We start from the raw sequence: 19,258 nt of genomic DNA, 5'->3' as shown, positions 1-19,258 counted from the left end.
GACTAACACATTCAGTCCCTTAAATTCCAACCAAGTAGAGACTGAAATGATGAAGTTAGAAAGATATGATCATTAAAAAAAATTACTTCAGAATGCCTTCAGAGCACTGTGCACATTCCAGCCACATTGGTATGTGTGCACCCACCACCTCTTGTGAAGACCAGTAACCAAGTTGCTATGTGTGCACCAGTCAGCTCAGCATAGCGGGATAGCATCCCATAGCAGCTGCAGATGAAATCCGATCTTCACAGTATCCCTCTCCACTTCAGAGACATGCAAGGAAGAGCGCCCTAGTTATAGCATAAGCCACGGTGGATGGGAAGGTCCTGGGTAGACACGAGATGCAGGCCTACAAGGCATCAGCTTCATGAAGGAAACTCGGATTGTGCAGTCTCATCAGCTACAGTGGTGGCCAGACCGCAGCAGCAGCAGCAGCAGATCTGTCTGTTTGTGAAGCTAGAAATATGTTTCTGATGGCTGTGAGTGACTCCTCATGTAGCGTGCTTGGCTGTGGACCACGGATGTCAGTCCGTTAACACAGCACTCTGGGGAGGTGGGAGGAATGGGATGTTTAGCTGTCCTTTAATATGCTAAATATAACTTTAATTCATTTGAGATGTGATAACTGGAATGAGTTAGGTCTAAAATGCATTGGAGACTATTATGGTATAAATGGGGCGTGGCACCCAATGGCACATTTTATTAACATGGTGTGTGGAATTGTAGGGAGCGAGCGACCGCCACTCAGAAAAGCGAGTTAAGACGGGGTTATTGAAAAAACTTCAGTACTCCATAAAAAGAAATCTGGTTTTATAAAAATACATAAAATAGTCATGGACTCATACCATTAATTTACATAAGCTATTTTCATATAAAACAAAGTTATAAAATACTTTTAAAGACGTATTTTTTTATATGAAAGTTATTCCCGGTATAAAATTTTTATAACGTTTTGTAATTTTGGTTCATCTATATAAATAAAGCATCTTTTTTTTTTTCCTTTTTAAACTTTGTAAGTCTGTTTAAAAACCTAGGATTCTGTCTCCTTTAAATAGAAGCCCAGCTGAGGTAGCGTGTGGAAGCTTTTTCTTGGTCCCTTCTGGTCTATGTGTCTGAATCACAAGGCTGGCAATCTGGAGTCCTGTAAGTGTGGAATATCTGTTGATAAGTACACCTGTGATTCTCTTCCCGAAAATCTGTCCTTTCTTTGTCATTTTCTTCTGATTCAGAGTCCAGCTCTGGCGAGGAAAGCGATTTCCCGTGACAGGGCCTTGGCTGACAGTCTGGCGGTTGTGCGGAGCTTGAAAAGGCATCCAGGTGTGGTCTCCTCAGAGGTTTTCCGAAGGTTCCTGAAAGAAAAGAGACCCCATGAGCGCCTGGGTACTCCTGCTAGCACCCGAACGAACCCTGAAAGGGACACGGGAAGCTTGTCTGTAAATGCCTGTGCAGTGTCGGTCCTCCCTGAGAACAGACTATTTACAGAACACAGCACTGCACACCCGCTTATTTAGACCATCAAATAAATGCGTCCATTTTAATCTTTGCTCACAACTCTTAGGAACACTCATCACCGAACAACGAAGTTCCTGAAGTCTGCCAAGGCCTTGGCTTGAGGATGTGTGAGCCCATAGCCCATGATTCTCCCTGAAGGAGGACTGCACGGTAGGGAAGCCGTTCTGCCTGAATACAGCAGGCCTTCTTTCAAGATTTGGGTCCTGCCTTTTCTTCAACTGCAGCAAAAAAATCATTCAATTAACTAGAATTTCTTCCCTAGTTATACAAAACATACTTCCATTTTCTTGCCTTCAGGGAGGTATATAAACAATCATACTGGGACAAAGGGTAAACACTCAAGTAGAATCGTTTGGAATTCTCCTTTAAAAACAAACCAAGAACACAAAAACACGCCACGGCAGGTTGAGGCTTGTTTTTTTTTTCTCCCCTGATTGCTTCACTCCATAAAAAGAGCATCCATTCTCTGTTCTTCCCTCCAACGGTTTCCACACATGAGACCAAAAAATTCACACTCTACCCACAGTGCTAGCTGCTGTCTGAATGCGCTGGCTTGTGCCGCGGGCACCACAGGCCTCCTCAGCTGAAGGTTGTCTTGCTTGTCTGAAGCTAGGCTAGGTAGGATGTTGCTTTCCCCGGCCTCCACTGTGAGTTCAGTCAGAAGCCACGAGACATCTGAAAACCACAACCACGCAGAGTATACAGCTCCACCCGTCAGGCTGCCGGGACCCAAAACCACTTTTTCCACACGGCTGACAAGCTCAGCTACTAAGTCATCTCTCCAAACTCTCGTCTCCTACACACCACACACAGCACCATCCAGAAAGCTCCTGGGCTTAGGTACAGATGAAAACCATAACCACACACAATTCCCACCCAAGTGTATTTCAGAAGCGCAGAGGATTTAGAACTCACAGGATCTCACGGCGACATCAGGAATGAAACTACTGACCAATGCTTTGAGTCTGAGAAGTCAGGTTGACAAACGTACCCATGAATGAGTTACTTGAAGTAGCCGATCCTGGTTCCGGCCCTGTACTGAAATCCACGGAGGACTTGTTTAGACACAGAGTCTGAACTGTGTGTCCCTCATTCGGAGGATATGTGGAGTCGGTGAGCTTTCTGGAATGTGGCCATGGGATGCTCTTGAGGCTCCGTTCACAGGGTTCCTCTGAGGGACGAGCACAGGAGAAGCGGTCCTGCTTCACGTAGCTGGACTCACAGTGATCCATTAAAGCGGTCCTCGGGTCAGAGCTGCAACCTTTTCAAGTTGGAATCCATAACAAAAAGAGACAGAGTTAGCATGCTAAGAAGTCTTCCCAGGAAACAAAACTGTATTCAAGCAAAACAAAAACATACCTGGAAGATAAACTTCAAATGGATCTGGGCTGTACAGATTCCCCTGTAGATACACAGGGCCTGTGGAGCCCACGAATGGGCAAAGAAACGGGTCAGAAGCGGCTTCCACATCAGCCTCACTGCTGTCGTCAAAATGGCAGGTCCCTTTAAAACACAACCTTCAGTCAGTGAACCAGCTGTACCCAACACTCTCTCCGAGTCTGCACTTCCCTTATTTATAGAAGAAAACTGGGATAGAATGTCCTAAGGAGGAAAAAGTGGACACGCACGGAGTAATTTTTCAAACTTCCTGAGGCCTGTGAATCTGGGCTCCCAACGGCCTGCTGAAGCTATCCTTGGTCCACAACTGTAAACACTGCAAGTTAGGATCCACCAACTCAGGCATCTAGAGAGGCCTGATTATCCATTGAGCGAGGTATGTCAACCTTGCAACTAGCCCCACTCGAGTTTTAAGGGAAATGGATCTGTGTCTACAGCCATGGTTTGAACTTTCCAGAATATTGCTTTCCTGAAAAAACGTCAAAATTGACTAGAGCCAGGTATCAACATTTGGCTAGTCACCTCTTAGTTTCCTGCCTCAAAGAGGAGTCAAAAACCAAACCATCTCGGGGTAGTCAGCAGTCATGGGAGGACTAGGAGGAGGACCACTGATAGGATCGTATTGGAGTTGCCATGGCAACGGGATGGATGCTATGTGCACTAAGAAAGAAGCACACTGTGGCTCAGCAATGTTTGGAGGCCCTGGAGCTGCTCTATACCCGCATCCTGTCCCTGAATGGGTGTTAATCATGTGTTCTCAGTCTCATCATAGCTGGCTGAGGTTGGGTCTCTGCTCTTTGCCAATCTTCACACTCACTTCATGCTTGGATCTTATCACTGTATCTGCTCTTACTGTCTTTTGCCAAGCATTTCTGCATAGCTGGTCGGTCTGTCTGTCTGTGTCTGTCCTCACCACCCTCCCCACGAGCATTTGTCTCACCAGTGACTAACTCTGAAGCTGAAAAGAAGCACACTTCCTTCCCAACCATACAGTCTGATATCGAGCAAACACAAATACTCAGTACGGGCTCGCGCTACACATAAAATGCCGAGAAGAGCCAGCAGCAAAGCAGAGTCCGTGGCATGCACCGAGCATGCGTATGTTCCTTTAAACCACCTCTCTGGGCAGCGTTGGCACTGCCTGTGCATGGAGGGAATGAATGGGTCTGGGCGGGGATGCTTCTACACCACACTCCCTCCCTTGATTGGCTGATATCTAAGGCACCTACAGTAGGGATGGCATCAGCTTTTCAGCTGTAGTCTTTAAGCCTCAGACACTATGCAGGAGATGCCAACTGGGGACATTCAGTGCCCAAGAACAGTCACAATGTGAAGGAAACAGGACGGTCCTCAGAGAAACGAAATTTGACCAATTTGCAATTTGTCTATCTTTTTTTACCATCAAAAAAAAAAAAAAGAAGTGCTTTTCAAGAATTTAAGAAAGGATAGTGTGTGTGTGTGTGTAAACATAAAAGAGAAGATCCCCCAGAGCTGAAATTACAGGCAGTTCTAGGCCACTGGGAAGCAAACCAATGTCCTTTGGAGGAGCAGTAAGTGCTCTTAACAGCTGAGCCATCTCTCCAGGCCACAGGCGCTGGAATCTTGTGGCCGTTGCCATGCATCTGTAGACTGTTCCTGATCGTATAGCCATTTGCCTGGATACTCATTTTTCCAGTCCCTGAGCATGGGAGGTCTTTCCATTTTCTATCATTCCCTTCAGTTCCTTTGTTCTGTTTTTTCACATGTGTTGGTCTTTTTGCTTTCTTGTTTAGATTTATTCTCCGAGCAGTTATAAAAGGACCCTATTCCTCCTCAGAGCAGGTGGATCCTCTTTCCCTGAGAATTCACCCGCTGTGTGTCTGTCCACAGCATCTAGTCTTTAATACAACTTTTATGTCCAGTCTCAAAAAGCAGATGTGGGGAAGGGATGGTAGCTTTGTTTGTAACCTTGGGCCAGGACCTCATCACTGTTAACAATTTCTTCTGCGAATTACTATTCCACCCAGGACTCTATCCGTGACCTCAAAACAGTCCACGGACATCTCAGACACTCACCAGCACCGTCGTGTTGTGGTAAGAAAAATCCGCCTCCCGAAGAAGTCACGAACTGGTGGTGACTTCCGCTTTCTGAGGAGATGTACCCGTCCTGCCTGTCAGCTAGTGTTCCCTGAGATGATAGATAACTAGGGATGTCAGCCGGCAAGTTGGTCTCATCTGTAACCAAACAACAGCATTCCATCAATAGCCGTGCTTCACCATGGTTGGTGCAGGCTGTATAATTCAGGCTGTTCTGGTTTCTATAACAACAGTCAGGGAAGATCTATTCTGGGCAAACCAGAGATGGCAAGGGATGGCTTTGCAGCTCTATGACCCTAGCTAAGTTTTACTTTGTTACCCAGGGAATACACCCCTGCCCAAATTTCAAAACGACATGTTAAATAGGAAACGACTCAAGACCATGACTCCAGGCCTTTGACCACTTGTCTCATCCACAGTGGTCCATCCTCACAACCCACAAAATGCTGCGTGTGCACATGTGCACACAGATCATAAACTAGGACAGCATGCTGGAGAGTGAGCCGACTCCCTGATGGCTCCTACATCCCTAGATCCATCCTAGAGATGAAGGGCTACTTCACTCTGCTTGGATTTTCTGTCTCGGCCACCAGGAGTATCCTGATGAGGTTTTAATAACAGGGTTCACCTTTGTGCAACGCGTTCTTTCAGAATGGTATCACGTTTTAGCTGAAGACATCCCTGCAGCATGCAGCCAATGAGTCACCTCCCGAGACCGACTGGGACTGGGAGACACATTCTAGCAGCGAATGTCTGTGAAACCCACCGCAAGCACACGTGACGGCTCGTGTTTACACACCTGTGTTGGTAATGCTGCAGTCTTCGTTCCTCCGCCTTGTGTGGTATATGATGACCACCCACACGAGGGATGTGCCCACCACACAGCAAACCACAGCTATGATCACCACGCCCACGGTGGCCCATCCATCGCCGTCCAGCGATGGGGCAGTCATGTGAGGGGAGTCGCAGGTCGGAGTAGGGATCACACTGAGGCGAACGTTGCCTCTCTCGGTGCCAAGGGTATTGGACATCTCACACGTGTATTTCCCGGCGTCGCTGACGTCCGAGTCCACGATGATCAGCAGCTGGTTGCCTGCTGCAAAAAAGTGCCTCTCGGTCACCACCAAAGGGCTGTCATCTTTCGTCCAGTTCAGCCGAGGGGGCGGGCTCCCTCCAGCAATGCACTGCAGGACCGCTGTTTCTCCCTTGGTGACGGTTCTGTCTAACAGGGGCCGCAAAAATGACGGCGTCTCTGAAAGCACAAGGTTTTAATTTCCTAGATGAAAACCCGGTTCCACATAAGACCTAGCGGGTGAACTTATCTAAATTGGACACTCGCTCCTACAGATCGCCGGACAAGTGTATTAAACGGAAGCTGAGCAAAGCAACCTTGGGTCATGTCACTCCTCCCACCAGGTTAAGGGTCAAACTGACTTAATTTTTATCTTGACCTCCCTCAGTTTTGCCAAGGTTAGCAAATTTTTAAAATCTAGAAAATATGTGACTTTAATGCATCTCGGATGCTTCTAGAGATTTCCCTTTATTACTTTTTATTATGGGCACTGTACTTGTGTGTCTGTCTTTGGGAATGTGCATGCAAGAGAGATGCCTGTGGAGACCTGAGGTGATGAGTCCGGAGCTGGAGTTAAAGGCACCCGAGAACTGTCCAGTGTGGGTTCTGGAACGGTACAAATTCTTAACCACAGAGCCATCTCTCCAGCCCCACACTTGATTCTTTTAAAATCAAGTTTCTCACGTCAGTTACCTGGGTCTGTATGAAAATCTTGGACCTGCGCTCTACTACCTGGCACCTCGCATCTTGGTGGGTTATTGTAACTCACCCGAAGACACGTGAATCATGAATATTCTCCTAATCTGACAAACAGGTGAGGTAAGGTAAGGACTGGAACTTCTACACAGAGGCTCAGGAGGAGGAACAGAGACAACAGGTCTTGCCGATCTAGCTATAGACGAGTCCTTACACATCCTTTATAACACAGAGAGGACCGATGGTTGTGAAAAATCCCTGTACACAAGGGTAACCCTGGAGATTGTACTTGGAGCCAAGGGGCAGATTCATCTCCCTGACCACAGACAGGAATGTGTAATATGTCCCTGGATTCAGAACTACCCAGAAGCTGTTTAGCATTTTTTTTTTTTTGAAGGCAGAGCTCTCTGGCTCTTCACCCCGACCCCCTGCCCATCTCCCAGCAGCTTCTAGCATGGAGGGTCTCTGTGTGAGTTGGGGCACTGGAGATGACCTTGAAGTCTTAAGAAACTGCCTCACCTAGCACAGTCAGGGTTGCGTTTGCAGAGACGCTCCCTGCACTGTTCTGAGCTGTGCAGCTGTAAACCCCGATGTCCTCGATCTTCACGTCCACGATGAAGAAGACGTCATCCTCGGGCATCACGTGCATGCGTCTCTCTCGGGCGGCCGGGAAGTCCGTGCCTCCATCCTTCTGCCAGGCTATCTGTGGGGCTGGGTGCCCCACGGCAGCACACTCCAGGCGGGCCATGGCCCCGGCACGGATGGTGAGGTCCATGGGGGTCTTGGTAAAGGAAGGCAACACTGAAATCACAAAAGCAATGTATACGTGAGGTAGGTCCTCGCCCCAGGTGCTCAGTCACAGAGGCGGTGCGGGTGTGACGTCACTCCTCTCCCCAGGTGCTCACCGCGGTGGCTGGCTGTGGTCAGAAAGGGTTCTTTCTAACTCAGAGTCAGAGCCGTAGATATGAAGTTGACAAAGGCACAGGTGTGAGGGAGTCAGGATGACACAGGGTCGCAGGATCCCCAGATGAAGATCCTCCTGGCATTCTCTGGCCACATTTGAGTTTGCTCAATAATTTAAGTGTGAGATCTTGGCCAAATCAATACATCTTTCTGTACTGTGAATATTCACGTCATCTATTTCTTTCCAGTCCTGTAGGACCTAACACGTGGTGACTCTATCCCGTTCTACACTCTAAATTCTCCTAGGTGCCAGGCCTTGGCACCTGCCTGCTGAATGAATTCAGTATGAATCATCATCTAAATGTTCTACCAGGCAGACATCGACAGTCGAAATGATAAAGGGAGGAGCAGGGAGCACCCAAAATACAATCTTAGAATGGTAGGATTGTGTGCCTGCGGTACAAACGATGTTACAGGGCTACTGTTTATTAACAGTGGCTGCTATAAGTAAGCGCCTCACGGAGCGTGCACTACATATATAAATGTACATGTATGTATATGTATATGTATATATATAAGATGTATATATGTGTGTGTATTATATATACATATACATATACATATACATATACATATACATATACATATACATATACATATATATATATATATAAAACATATACTGTAACATACATAACCAAACACAAGAATAAATACACACACATGTATGTATGTATATATATATATATATACACAGGCACTCCACCAAGCCTCTGACACACATTATCTTATCTATGAGTCATGACATTTCTATGAAGTGACACTCGGAAACTATATTTTTTTTTTAGGTGCGTTGTTGTTTTCTGTGTGAGAGTGTTGGATCCTCTGGAACTGGAGTTAGAGACAGTTATAAGCTGCTCTGTGGGTGGTAGGAATTGAACATGGCTTCTTTAGAAGAGCAGCCAGTGCTCTTAACCACTGAGCCATGCCTCCAGCCTCATTTCTTAAGTTGAAAGATACAGGGAACAGAGTAAATCAGTTGCTGAGAGTCGCACAGCCATATACCAGGAGTGGCAGGATTCACACCCGGAGCTCAGTTAAAGGCCATGTGCTTTAAACATATACTCTGTGGCCCTTCACATCGCTGTGTCCCAGACAAAGGGTCTGGTTCATTTTAATCCTGGTTCACCCTGCCAATCACCAACTGTATGTGATTTTGTGTTTCGAGAGGCAGGGAAGGGGCTGGGTGGGAAACAATGCGAAAGAAAAGCATTGGGATTGAGGGGGAGAAGGGGGACAGACAGACACGACCACTTTCTCTAAACATCTCTAAACAGTGGCAGCGAGTGGATTACTCACTGTTGATGGTGAGCTTGGCTTTGACGGAGTATGACGAACCGAAGTGGTTGGAGATGACACACTGGTACTTCCCTTCGCTGGTGAATTCCACATTGCGCAGCCTCAGGATGGTGGTATACTCCATCAGCTCGCCTCCCTGGGCCCGCAGGTGTGCGTAGTTCTCCATCTCTGCATCCTGAAGCGCTTCGTTGTCTTTCTTCCAAGCGAACGTCATAGGGGAGTCACTGCTGCTAGCAGCCGAGCAGGTAAAACTCACGTCGGAGCCCTTTATTGCCGACTGCGTTTCTGGCTGGACGGTGATCTGGGGTTTGGGAAAATCATCTGTTTAAAATGGAAAGAAGGAAACAAATGACTTGAGGGCCCGAGAGTACACCGGCCTAAGACGTCAACACTGGGAAAGAGTCTAGGGCAGCTAGGGTTGATGCCCTGCCTGGGTCTTACAGACATAGCAGCTGACGCAGGGATGAGCAACAACCAAAAGACTGTGCATATGTAAACTGTCCAGTGGGGACAGCGGTTCCACCATTATTTACCTGAGAGAAGTGTTACCCTGAAATGGTCACAAGGGTTGATGCCATGTGTCTGCTGTTCTGTGTAAGCACAGGAGGAGGAGGGAACAAGTCATGAGGGACCTAGAGTGACATAGTGGCTACCATCGCCTGACAGCAAGTACGTGACGATTTCAGGAGCCTGTGGAGGGGATGTGCAATACTCCCAGCAGAAAGAAGTGATTTAGGTTTGAGCTGATGGATCCACCAGGTAGCCTGATCTTGCAGCACAACTTCCTGTATTGAACTGTCACAGTGTATCCCATGCACACGTATAATTACCATATTAATTACCATTAAACATAAGAGTACATATATACATACATGAATATATATTTACATATATATGTGTGTGTGTATTTATTCTTATGTTTAGTTATGTATGTTACAGTATATGTATTATATATATATATATATTATATATATGCACACACATATACATCTTATATATATACACATACATACATTTACATTTATATATATAGTATATATTCTAGCACATATAATGTTTATGTTACATATACAGATTACACACATGTATACACACACACACATATATATTATAATAATGTATATATACAATGCACACACATACATTTTTGTTTTGGTTTGGCCTCTAGAGTGCTGGGATTAAAGGTGTGTGCCACTACCACCCAGCAAGAATATTTTTTTAAGGAAGGCAGAAAAGCAGATTAAACACCTCTAGGCTCACAGATGGTCTCTGAGTGTTATTCTCAACTACTGCAACCTTTTGCCCGGGCTTGCCGTCAAAAACAAAGTAAAACATATGCAAGCAGAGAGCAATGGCAAATGATCCTAACCCATATCATCAAGACTACGGTAACTGGCTGTGCCTGCAGAGGACCTGGGTTTGGTTCCCAGCGCCCTCTCATTGTCTATAACTCCAGCTCCTGGGGTTCTAATTCCACTCTGGCCCTATAGTCACCTGCATAGACATGATGCACAAACAAACAGGCACACACATGCCTAAACAGATTAAGAAAAGACAGCAAAGAACAAAAAGCAAGCAAGCAAACAAAAAAGCCAACAATAAATAGAACAAATGGAACAGCAGCTGCAGGCTGGAGTTCTGCTAGGGCCTGAAGCAGGTCAGTCCATCAATCAGGCTGCACTGCCTGTCAGGGCTACATTGTAATTAGAGCTGCGCCCAGCTCTGCTTCTACACAGTTATTTTTAGTTCCCTGTTACTTTTTGGAAGAGTTACCTTTTTTTGAACTTCAGTTTCTCAGAGATGGTCTACACAAACCCAAAGGAAACTACCAGACCTCCCAACACTGACTTCAGGATAACAGCTAATCAGAAAACACAAGCTTTCGGGGCCATGAGCTGAAGCAGGGTGCTGCTCTGACCATGGCTTAGCTGACGGCCTTCTACACTGTGCCCATGCCTGTTATATAGGACGGTTTCTCTCTGTGGGTTTCCATCCCATACGTTGGTGTTCTGATCACAATGGAGAAGGAAAGAAAAGGACAAGCACTATGGGTAATGTGGATGGGTTTGTCTCACAGCCCGCAGAGTTCATATATCCAGGCCAGAGAACTGGGAGACTGTGGGGTAAAGGTATAAGAAGGAATAACGCAGGCCCTTGTGGATGATTGCCAAAAGCTTACTTGCATCCAAAGCCTATATCAGAGGTTTTATTTCCAAAAACTTGCTGACACCTTTAAATCCTGCAACCTAAAATATATATATTAATATATTTAATATGATGATATGCAATATATGAATATGTGATATAGGCTATATATAATACATGATTATATGCACAAGTTATATATATAAATATATACATTTGTGTGTATACAATATTATACACACTCACATATATATATACAAAGCAGTGTTAGTCACACTTAAATGTCAGTATAAAATGTGGGTCTGTAGTATTTCCTCACATGAACTTAAATTTAAGCAAATTTAGATTTTGTGTTTTATACACATATTTATTTTTGTAAAGAGTGAAGAGCTGACAGAAAGCTGAGTCAGAGATGAAAACTATTTTTTTAACCATGGTCTGTTCCTAACTATATACAGGAACTCTGGGAGACTTCAAATTCTGAGACTCGTGATTGCTAAGATAATGGATCTTTAAGTTATTTACAACAAATTCAATTGCCATTCCTAATGCTTTACCCACCAGCAGTTAATGTCTCAGTAGCCCTAATTCTTTAGCTACTTATTTATTTTTTTCCTACAGGCCTCTCAAAAAACCCCAGGGATAAAGAGCAGAAAGCAAACTGCCCCAAAATACAAGGCTGGGTCATCAATATTTCTATCTTGGCTGCTAGAGGGGCTCATCGTTAGTGCTACTCCTCCTTGAGAGCTATAGGCAGTTAATGGTTACTGAGGGATGGGGAGTCACATGCTACAATGCATTGTCCTTTCACAAGTAAATAATTCACTCATCTATGCTCACTCACACAGACAACACTGGTTAAACACAGCAGGCCACCAAAAAGACAGGAAACTTGGAACCAGATTCTGGGAGAAGGGGGTTTGGGGGTGGGGGAAGGGCTGAAAAAGGATAGCCTCACATATATGTGTATGAATTTGTGATTTTTATGAATTTATAATTATATGAATTTATGGATTTATAACTTTTAAAAGACAGCATACTGATTTTTAAAAGGGGGGAAATGGCAGTTAAGAAGCTTTCAAGTTCCCTGGACTGGTAGGTAGCTCAGAGTTATGACCCCATAGAAGGCTGGACTGTAGAGAGAGTTCAAGACTACTCACTGAGACCCCCCCACACACACACACCTCAAATATTTAGAAACAAAGAAAACGGTGAGAGGTGGGGAGCTGGTGGTGCAGCTCAGTGGTAGAGCACACACAAGCCTCCAGGTATGACTGCCACTAACACGACAAATGCAGTTCCTAGGTCCAGGGACCATCTTTGAAAGTGACTACTAGGAACTACGGTTTTCCCAACAGTCTCTAGAATTAAGAGAGCAAGCCTCAATGTAGTATCATGACGGACAAAGGTGTGTATGACATTTCCAGAAGCGGCACCAAAACCCAGGAAGGGTCTCCACTGCCTGGGTGCAGGATGGTGGGGGAAGTGCAGTGAAAGGGGAGCCAGGCCGACTCTCAGCTCTCTCAAGCTCCAACTTCATTCCTGCCAGCAAACCACGCGGATGCTAAAACAAATACCAAAACTCTACCAACATCTGTAAAACTTTAACAAGCGGCAGACAACAGATCCACTTTGTCTACCTCAGCAGAAGAGGAAAAGCTTATTCAGAGGACACAGATCTCTTCGAAACCATCATTTGGACAAAGGAGCGGGAAATGAAAGAGAATTAATAAAAACCAAGGATGGCGCTTTACTTACCACACACAAAGCCATCTGGGCTGACAGTGAAAATGCTCCTCCCTTTCAGCAGCTGAGGGTGGGCACAACTGGCATTTACGAAGCTCTGAAAGTTGTTCTCCGCCACCCACTGTGGGAGCCATCTCAGCTGGCAGTCACACAAAAGGCTCGACGTATTTAAATGCCTGAGGAGAAGAATTACATTCATTTTGTTTTGCATGAAATGCAGATTTCTAAACGTAAATCAAACCTACGTAAATATGAGGCAAGCGGGGAAGGGGGGGATCAGGAAACCGAACGTGTGATGTTGTAAATATTCTACAGTCTACGGTAAATGTAAGAAACAGAGCTAGCAGGGCCCCTGGTCTTTGCTGTTCTTATTGTCCTATGGAGGAATAAGTACCGATACATCAGAAATTCCTAGCTAATGGAAAACGAGAACTATATTTAGGAACCATACTATATATGGTCTCACGAATTTAAGCTACAAATTCAAAACAGAAAAAGAAATTCCAGTTGCAACCAAGGGAATAAATGGCCCGCTCCCCTTGTTTCCCGGTATAACCATTAATAATGTCAAGAATGTGCTAGACGCTTTCTGTAGATGTTGCGTCACATGACATCCCCCTTAGGGCAGAAAAAGGGAAAACTTACAGCTGCTGAAGTTTCTTCATTTGGGAAAACGCATTGCTCTGTAGAGACATGATGGCGTTGCCACTCAGGTCCCTGGAAGACAGAAAATCAAACCCGCTGGTGAACTATGGCCAGGGTGTGTGTCCTTAAAGCCTGGGCCACACCCTACAACCCAGGCTGTTCACCAACCAAACACTTCATGCTGAAATGTGTAAACGGGACAAGCGCAGAGAAGCCCCTCACAAAGCTCCGACCAAGGCACCCAGAGTCTGGTCAGGGAAGTTACTTGTGTCACCCGCCCAGGATGTCCACTCCTCAGGGCTCTCAGGCTGATCTGCCTGCTGTCTCATTTCATTTCTCATTATTCAAATTCACTATTAGTTAGGGGTACAACCTAGGAAACAACACTGGTAGCCCACTTTCTGTGATAACGTGCTGCGCCGAGTGATTTTAGCATACATTATCACACATATCCCCAAAGCAACTCAGCTAAAGATGGCTTCACTACGCAGCTTGGCATGAAGGGGGAAGGAGGTTGTTAAGCCCATTATTTTCTATTCCAGCCTGATTTTGTCCCACAGAGCTCACTGCTGCAAAGGCAGCAATGTGTTTATTAAACCAAGTAATGTTTCAGGCAGGACAGCTATAAAATGGGAGGACATTTTGTGTTGGCTTTATTTTTAACTGGTACTTTATAGCAGTTTGAAGTCAATTGCCAGCCATGATGGTTACATTCCTCTCCCCCATCCCCCGCGTGCACGCATGCACACACACACACATATACACACACACACATACACACACACATACACACACACACACATACACACAGACACACACGCATACACACACACACATACACACACACATACACACACACACATACACACACACACACACATACACACACACACATACACACACATACACACACACACATACACACACACACATACACACACACATACACACATACACACATACACACATACACACACACACACACACACATACCACACACACACACACACACACACACACACACACACACACACACACACACAGGGTTCACAGCACACAAAGGGGATTTTGAATGAGACATGTAGAAATAGAAAACAAAGACCAAAAGTGCCAGACTTGGATAGGGAAAGAGTCTGGGCGAGTCAGGGAAGGTTAAAGAAAATTGAAGCAGAGGTTAATACTCTGCTGATCCACTAATTCCACTTTCCCAGAAATGGAACGGGCCAGTTGACAAACCCTTTGGCTAGTTTTCCTTTGAAAACAATCTGTTTCAATAACAGCAATCCTGGCCTGATGCTGTGGCGCTCAGTTTTGCAGACTCATTCTGCCATTTCTAACTGCTGCGCTGTCCTAGGTGGGGCTGGCAGTCCGTGTCTCTCTCTCTCTGAACGACTGGTACAGTGTCGGGAAATGCCCACAAGGTTGCCAACAGACAGATCACACCCAAATTCACAGTCCCGGTGAGGCACAATCCAAATGTCCACTTAAATGATAGCATGTGTCCAAGTTAACACATAGGGAAACTGCTGGCTACAGCATTCCTCAATAAAGCAAGCACAGTCTAACCTACATTGTGATCTGGCTATCCAAATAGGAAACTAACAGTTCATTGGGCCAGCTTGCACAATATTAAATGTCTTCTTTAAGTAGCTGAGAACCTTCCACCCAGAAATCTCATTTTTAAAAAATGTGTGCCAAAGGTTCCTGAGACCCACATGGACCCAGGACCATAACCGGTCAAGGGCTAAAGGGATACAGGATATAGGGGGAAAGGGATAAAGGGATAAATAGGATCTCTGTGAAGCCAGAGAAAGCCTATTTTCCTGGCAGTCCACAACTGATGAGTGCAGACCAGGAGAAAAAAACAGAGAAATCTCGGCTGTATGTTTTACATCAAGTAATTACAACAACAGAGTTTCTCAAGATACCACCATCTGCCCTCAAATCCCCACCGTGGCACTCCCAAGGATTTCTTCTTGTTCTTTAAAATTTAAGTCATCTTAACTTGGAAACAAACAGAACCCACGAATCTTCAGGGATTCTAGTTAACTTTTTAAAACAATAGCAACAGTTACTGAACAGAATTCTTGTTAAGTACTAAATAGTATGTGTGTGTGTATATATATATCTCCAGACTATATCCTAAGAAAGCTCAGAGATAACCTACTGATGGTAGACAGAAAGCAAGATGACAAATGGCAGGTAGATGTATAAATAGCTTTTCCAACATGGGGAGAATATTGTCACAACTGTTTTATAAACAGAAACCCCTCCTGGAGCACCCTTAGGAGAACTAAATTCCAAATACTCACAGGTGTTCCAATGTGTCCAAACCAGCGAAGGCCTTTTTGGTAATAGATCGAATCCGGTTTCCCTGGAGAATTCTACAGGGGTGGCAAGAGATATAATCACATTGTAGTTAACTTTAGAAAGCCATTTTAGGAGCAGAATTCTTATAAAAATGACTATTTTCATTGGTGAGCAATACTATTATCTTGAATTAAACAAAGTAACCCAAAATATTGGACTCTTCATATCTTGTTCAGTAACTTGAAAGATTAGACTCTTCGAATCTCATTCAGTAACATTACCAAACACGGGTTTCAAAGTACTAAACAGACTCCTCCATGTAACAGTTTGAATAAGAAATGACCCCGTGAGCTCATGTATTCGGACATGTGGTCCCTAGCTGGCAGAACTGCCATGGAAAGCTTAGGCTATGAAGACTTGCTGGAGGAAGTATGTCACTGGGGCTGGGCTTTGAGAGTTTAATAGTCTGGCACCAATTCTGCTTCCTGTGTGTGCAACGGAGATGTGGTCTCTCAGCTTCCTGCTGCTAACAGACGCCATGGCTTTCTTACCATGGTAGACAGCTAGCTGTCTAGAACCATAGGCCAAAATAAACTCTTAAGTTGCTTTTGGTCAGATTTTATCACAGCAATAGAAGAGTCATCAGCAAGTGCAGTCCGCTAACACAGGTGCTACGGAAGTCTCTCTGGGGATCACACTGCCCACTCCCGCCCAGTGCAGCTTGCTCCCCCACTCTTTCTCTGTAAATGCCCTTCATCATCAACTGAAAACAGAACAGTCTATAAGACTATTTCATTGCAAAACAAAAAGTGTTTGCATCTCTTAAAGACAGTCACTTCTACACAGTGACCGTCCCTAATGAGTAACAGCCAACATAATTTGCAAGTTCCTATCTAGGTATCAGAATGAATAGTTAGACAAATTCCAGGATTGAATTTTCTTCCTTTCATCCAAAGAAGGAAGAAAAGGTAATTATATGAACACACGTCATGAACCATACCACTTGCTTAGGAGAAGGACCAAGCGTGCAAGCACATCTCATGCTTACTCCTGACTCTATGATGTCACCTGATGAGTCTGACTTCAATGAAGACAGCAATTTTAAGTCATAGAGTAGGCGAATCATACTCACAGTTGCCTCAATCTGTCCAGCCCAGAGAATGCCCCACTCATGTCTTCGATGGTCCATGAGATTTCATTGTTCCTCAGATCCCTAGGGAAAACACGGGTATTCTCTTTAGAGTCACTTTTCAGAAACTTTAGCTGCTACCCAGGTGGTGTCCTATTTGTAACAAAATCCTCCGAATCCCCCACCTTCACCCACTTCAGAAGAAGAAACTCAGTTCTCCAAGGTGCCTTTCACATCCTGAACCCTGCACTCAACACTTTAAAAACTTCCCCCAAATCAAGACAGTAACCCTGGCCCTGTTAAGTGAAGGTGACTAAGCACTCACGTCTCAAACAACTTGAAATATACATTAAAATTTAAAACCAAGTTCCTTCCAGTAAGTGGTGGCGCACGCCTTTAATCCCAGCACTTGGGAGGCAGAGACAGGTGGATTTCTGAGTTTGAGCCCAGCCTGGTCTACAGAGTGAGTTCCAGGACAGCCAGGGCTACACAGAGAAACCCTGTCTCAAAAAAAAAAAAAAAAAGAAGAAGAAGAAGAAGAAGAAGAAGAAGGAGGAGGAGGAGGAGGAGGAGGAGGAGAAGGAGAAGAAGAAGAAGAAGAAGAAGAAGAAGAAGAAGAAGAAGAAGAAGAAGAAGAAGAAGAAGAAGAAGAAGAAAAGAAAAAAGAAAGAAAGAGAAAAGAAAAGGAAAAAGAAAAACAAGTCCCCATCACAAAGACAGAGAAGAGCCAAAGCATATAGCATGTCTTTCCACTCTAATGGTTCAGATGGGACAGAGCGCAGGGTTTCTGAGTGCAAAATCCTGAAGCCCACATTAAATTAACATTGGAGAGATTTTTCAGGTCAGTTAATGCAATGCTTTTCTTCCTGAGGACAGAAATCAAAGGGTGGGAACCAGAAGAATAAACACTCGGCTCCCTTCAGGCCCTTTCTATAGTTCTTTCTGCTGCGTCTTGTTTTTAATCTGCATTTTATAAAGACAAAACTTAGTGGACTTAAATCTTTCTTTTTTTTTTTTCTTCAGCAGTTCTGAACTTCCTAGCGATGCCGTGGAAGAGGGACACTGCAATCACCAGGCACGCTGATCAGCGTCCTTTTAAAATCCCTTTAAGAAACACACATGGATGAAATAGATCTATTCTAATCAGACTGCTCTGGGAAAGATTAAGAGCCCACTTTTGAGGCTGTACACATTTCCTCAACAACAAAGGAAATCTGCTGGGAGAAAAGTGGGCACATTTAGGAACCAATTAGGCTCGTGTACCAAGAGCAAAATGTGTAACTTACAAAGTCTTTAAACTGGTAAGCCCCCGGAAGGCACAGTCAGCAATGTAGCTGACTTTGTTATTCCCAATGTGGAGGGCATTTAGTAGGCTTAGGCCCAGGAAGCTGGAATCGTCTAGCCTTGATAAGTGGTTGAAAGTCAGGTCTCTGCAAAAAACAACAACAACAACAACAACAAAGCTTTTATCTTTCCATTCAACATAATAATCTGTTTTCTAAAAAAGAGGTAATAAATGTAACTACAATAATCCTGTTTTAACATTCTGCCTTACAGTAACCAGGTAAACATTACTCCTAATCCCAGTAATTAAAATTAAATAAATAGTCCATGAAACAATGACTACTTCTGTCAACTCGACAAAGAACTGCAAAGAGAGGCATTGGCTCCAAAGTATCACAGCCGAAAACACAGCATCAGGGGCACACAGAAAAGCGGCTGTCGCCTTGGCAACTTTGTTGCAAAAATTTCACAGGTCAATGGTAAGAAACTCCTACTCCAGCAGGATCCCTGCTCTCGAACCTGAGGAGAATAAAAGGCAACTTACAGCTCACTGAGTTTCTGGCAGAACTCCCAGGCATCCGGGCTGATCCTGTTGATGGCGTTCTGGCTCAGATGAAGTTCCCGCAGCATCAACAAGCCATAGAGCCAGCCTTTGGTAATCTCGGTTAGGTTGTTATGGTCCAGCTGCCTGCATGTACAATGAGAACCAAGGGTGGGATCCAGAGTTCACGATCTACTCTCTTCAAAGCCATGCATAGCTGGCTGTAAGCAACTGATGACATATCCCTAACACGCCTAGATAGTCGGCTTTGATATATAAGGAGATCAGCAAAAGATTCATGCAGTTCACCTGGAACATGACTAAGTAATTATAACTATGATTGTATAGCATGAGAATCTAATGAGGCTTTTCAAAGGAGAGCTACCAGGTGTCCACTCAGTATTTGGGGGTCAGTGTATCTGAGTGGGAACTTCGGTAACCC

The 19,258-nt window shown here is 44.7% G+C and overlaps 1 protein-coding gene across 1 annotated transcript in view; it reads right to left on the bottom strand.

Moving 5' to 3' along the window:
• Positions 1–665: 665 nt before the first annotated feature.
• Positions 666–19,258, bottom strand: part of Lrig3 (leucine-rich repeats and immunoglobulin-like domains 3) — a 49,141-nt gene continuing 30,548 nt past the window's right edge. The window contains exons 7-19 of the mRNA NM_177152.5: positions 18,820–18,963; positions 18,278–18,421; positions 16,995–17,075; positions 15,865–15,936; positions 13,553–13,624; positions 12,920–13,083; positions 9,017–9,337; positions 7,274–7,555; positions 5,786–6,238; positions 4,966–5,124; positions 2,872–3,015; positions 2,504–2,773; positions 666–1,349 (exon numbers count right to left, since the gene is read on the bottom strand). Coding sequence (NP_796126.4) covers positions 1,105–1,349; positions 2,504–2,773; positions 2,872–3,015; positions 4,966–5,124; positions 5,786–6,238; positions 7,274–7,555; positions 9,017–9,337; positions 12,920–13,083; positions 13,553–13,624; positions 15,865–15,936; positions 16,995–17,075; positions 18,278–18,421; positions 18,820–18,963 — 2,551 coding nt within the window. The 3' untranslated portion in view covers positions 666–1,104. The remainder of the gene's footprint in view (positions 1,350–2,503; positions 2,774–2,871; positions 3,016–4,965; positions 5,125–5,785; positions 6,239–7,273; positions 7,556–9,016; positions 9,338–12,919; positions 13,084–13,552; positions 13,625–15,864; positions 15,937–16,994; positions 17,076–18,277; positions 18,422–18,819; positions 18,964–19,258) is intronic.

Source organism: Mus musculus, chromosome 10 (assembly GCF_000001635.26).
Source record: "Mus musculus strain C57BL/6J chromosome 10, GRCm38.p6 C57BL/6J".
NCBI classification, from domain to species: domain Eukaryota; kingdom Metazoa; phylum Chordata; class Mammalia; order Rodentia; family Muridae; genus Mus; species Mus musculus.
The sequence above is the reverse complement of the archived record's forward strand: the minus strand, read 5'-3'. Positions and strand labels throughout refer to the sequence as shown.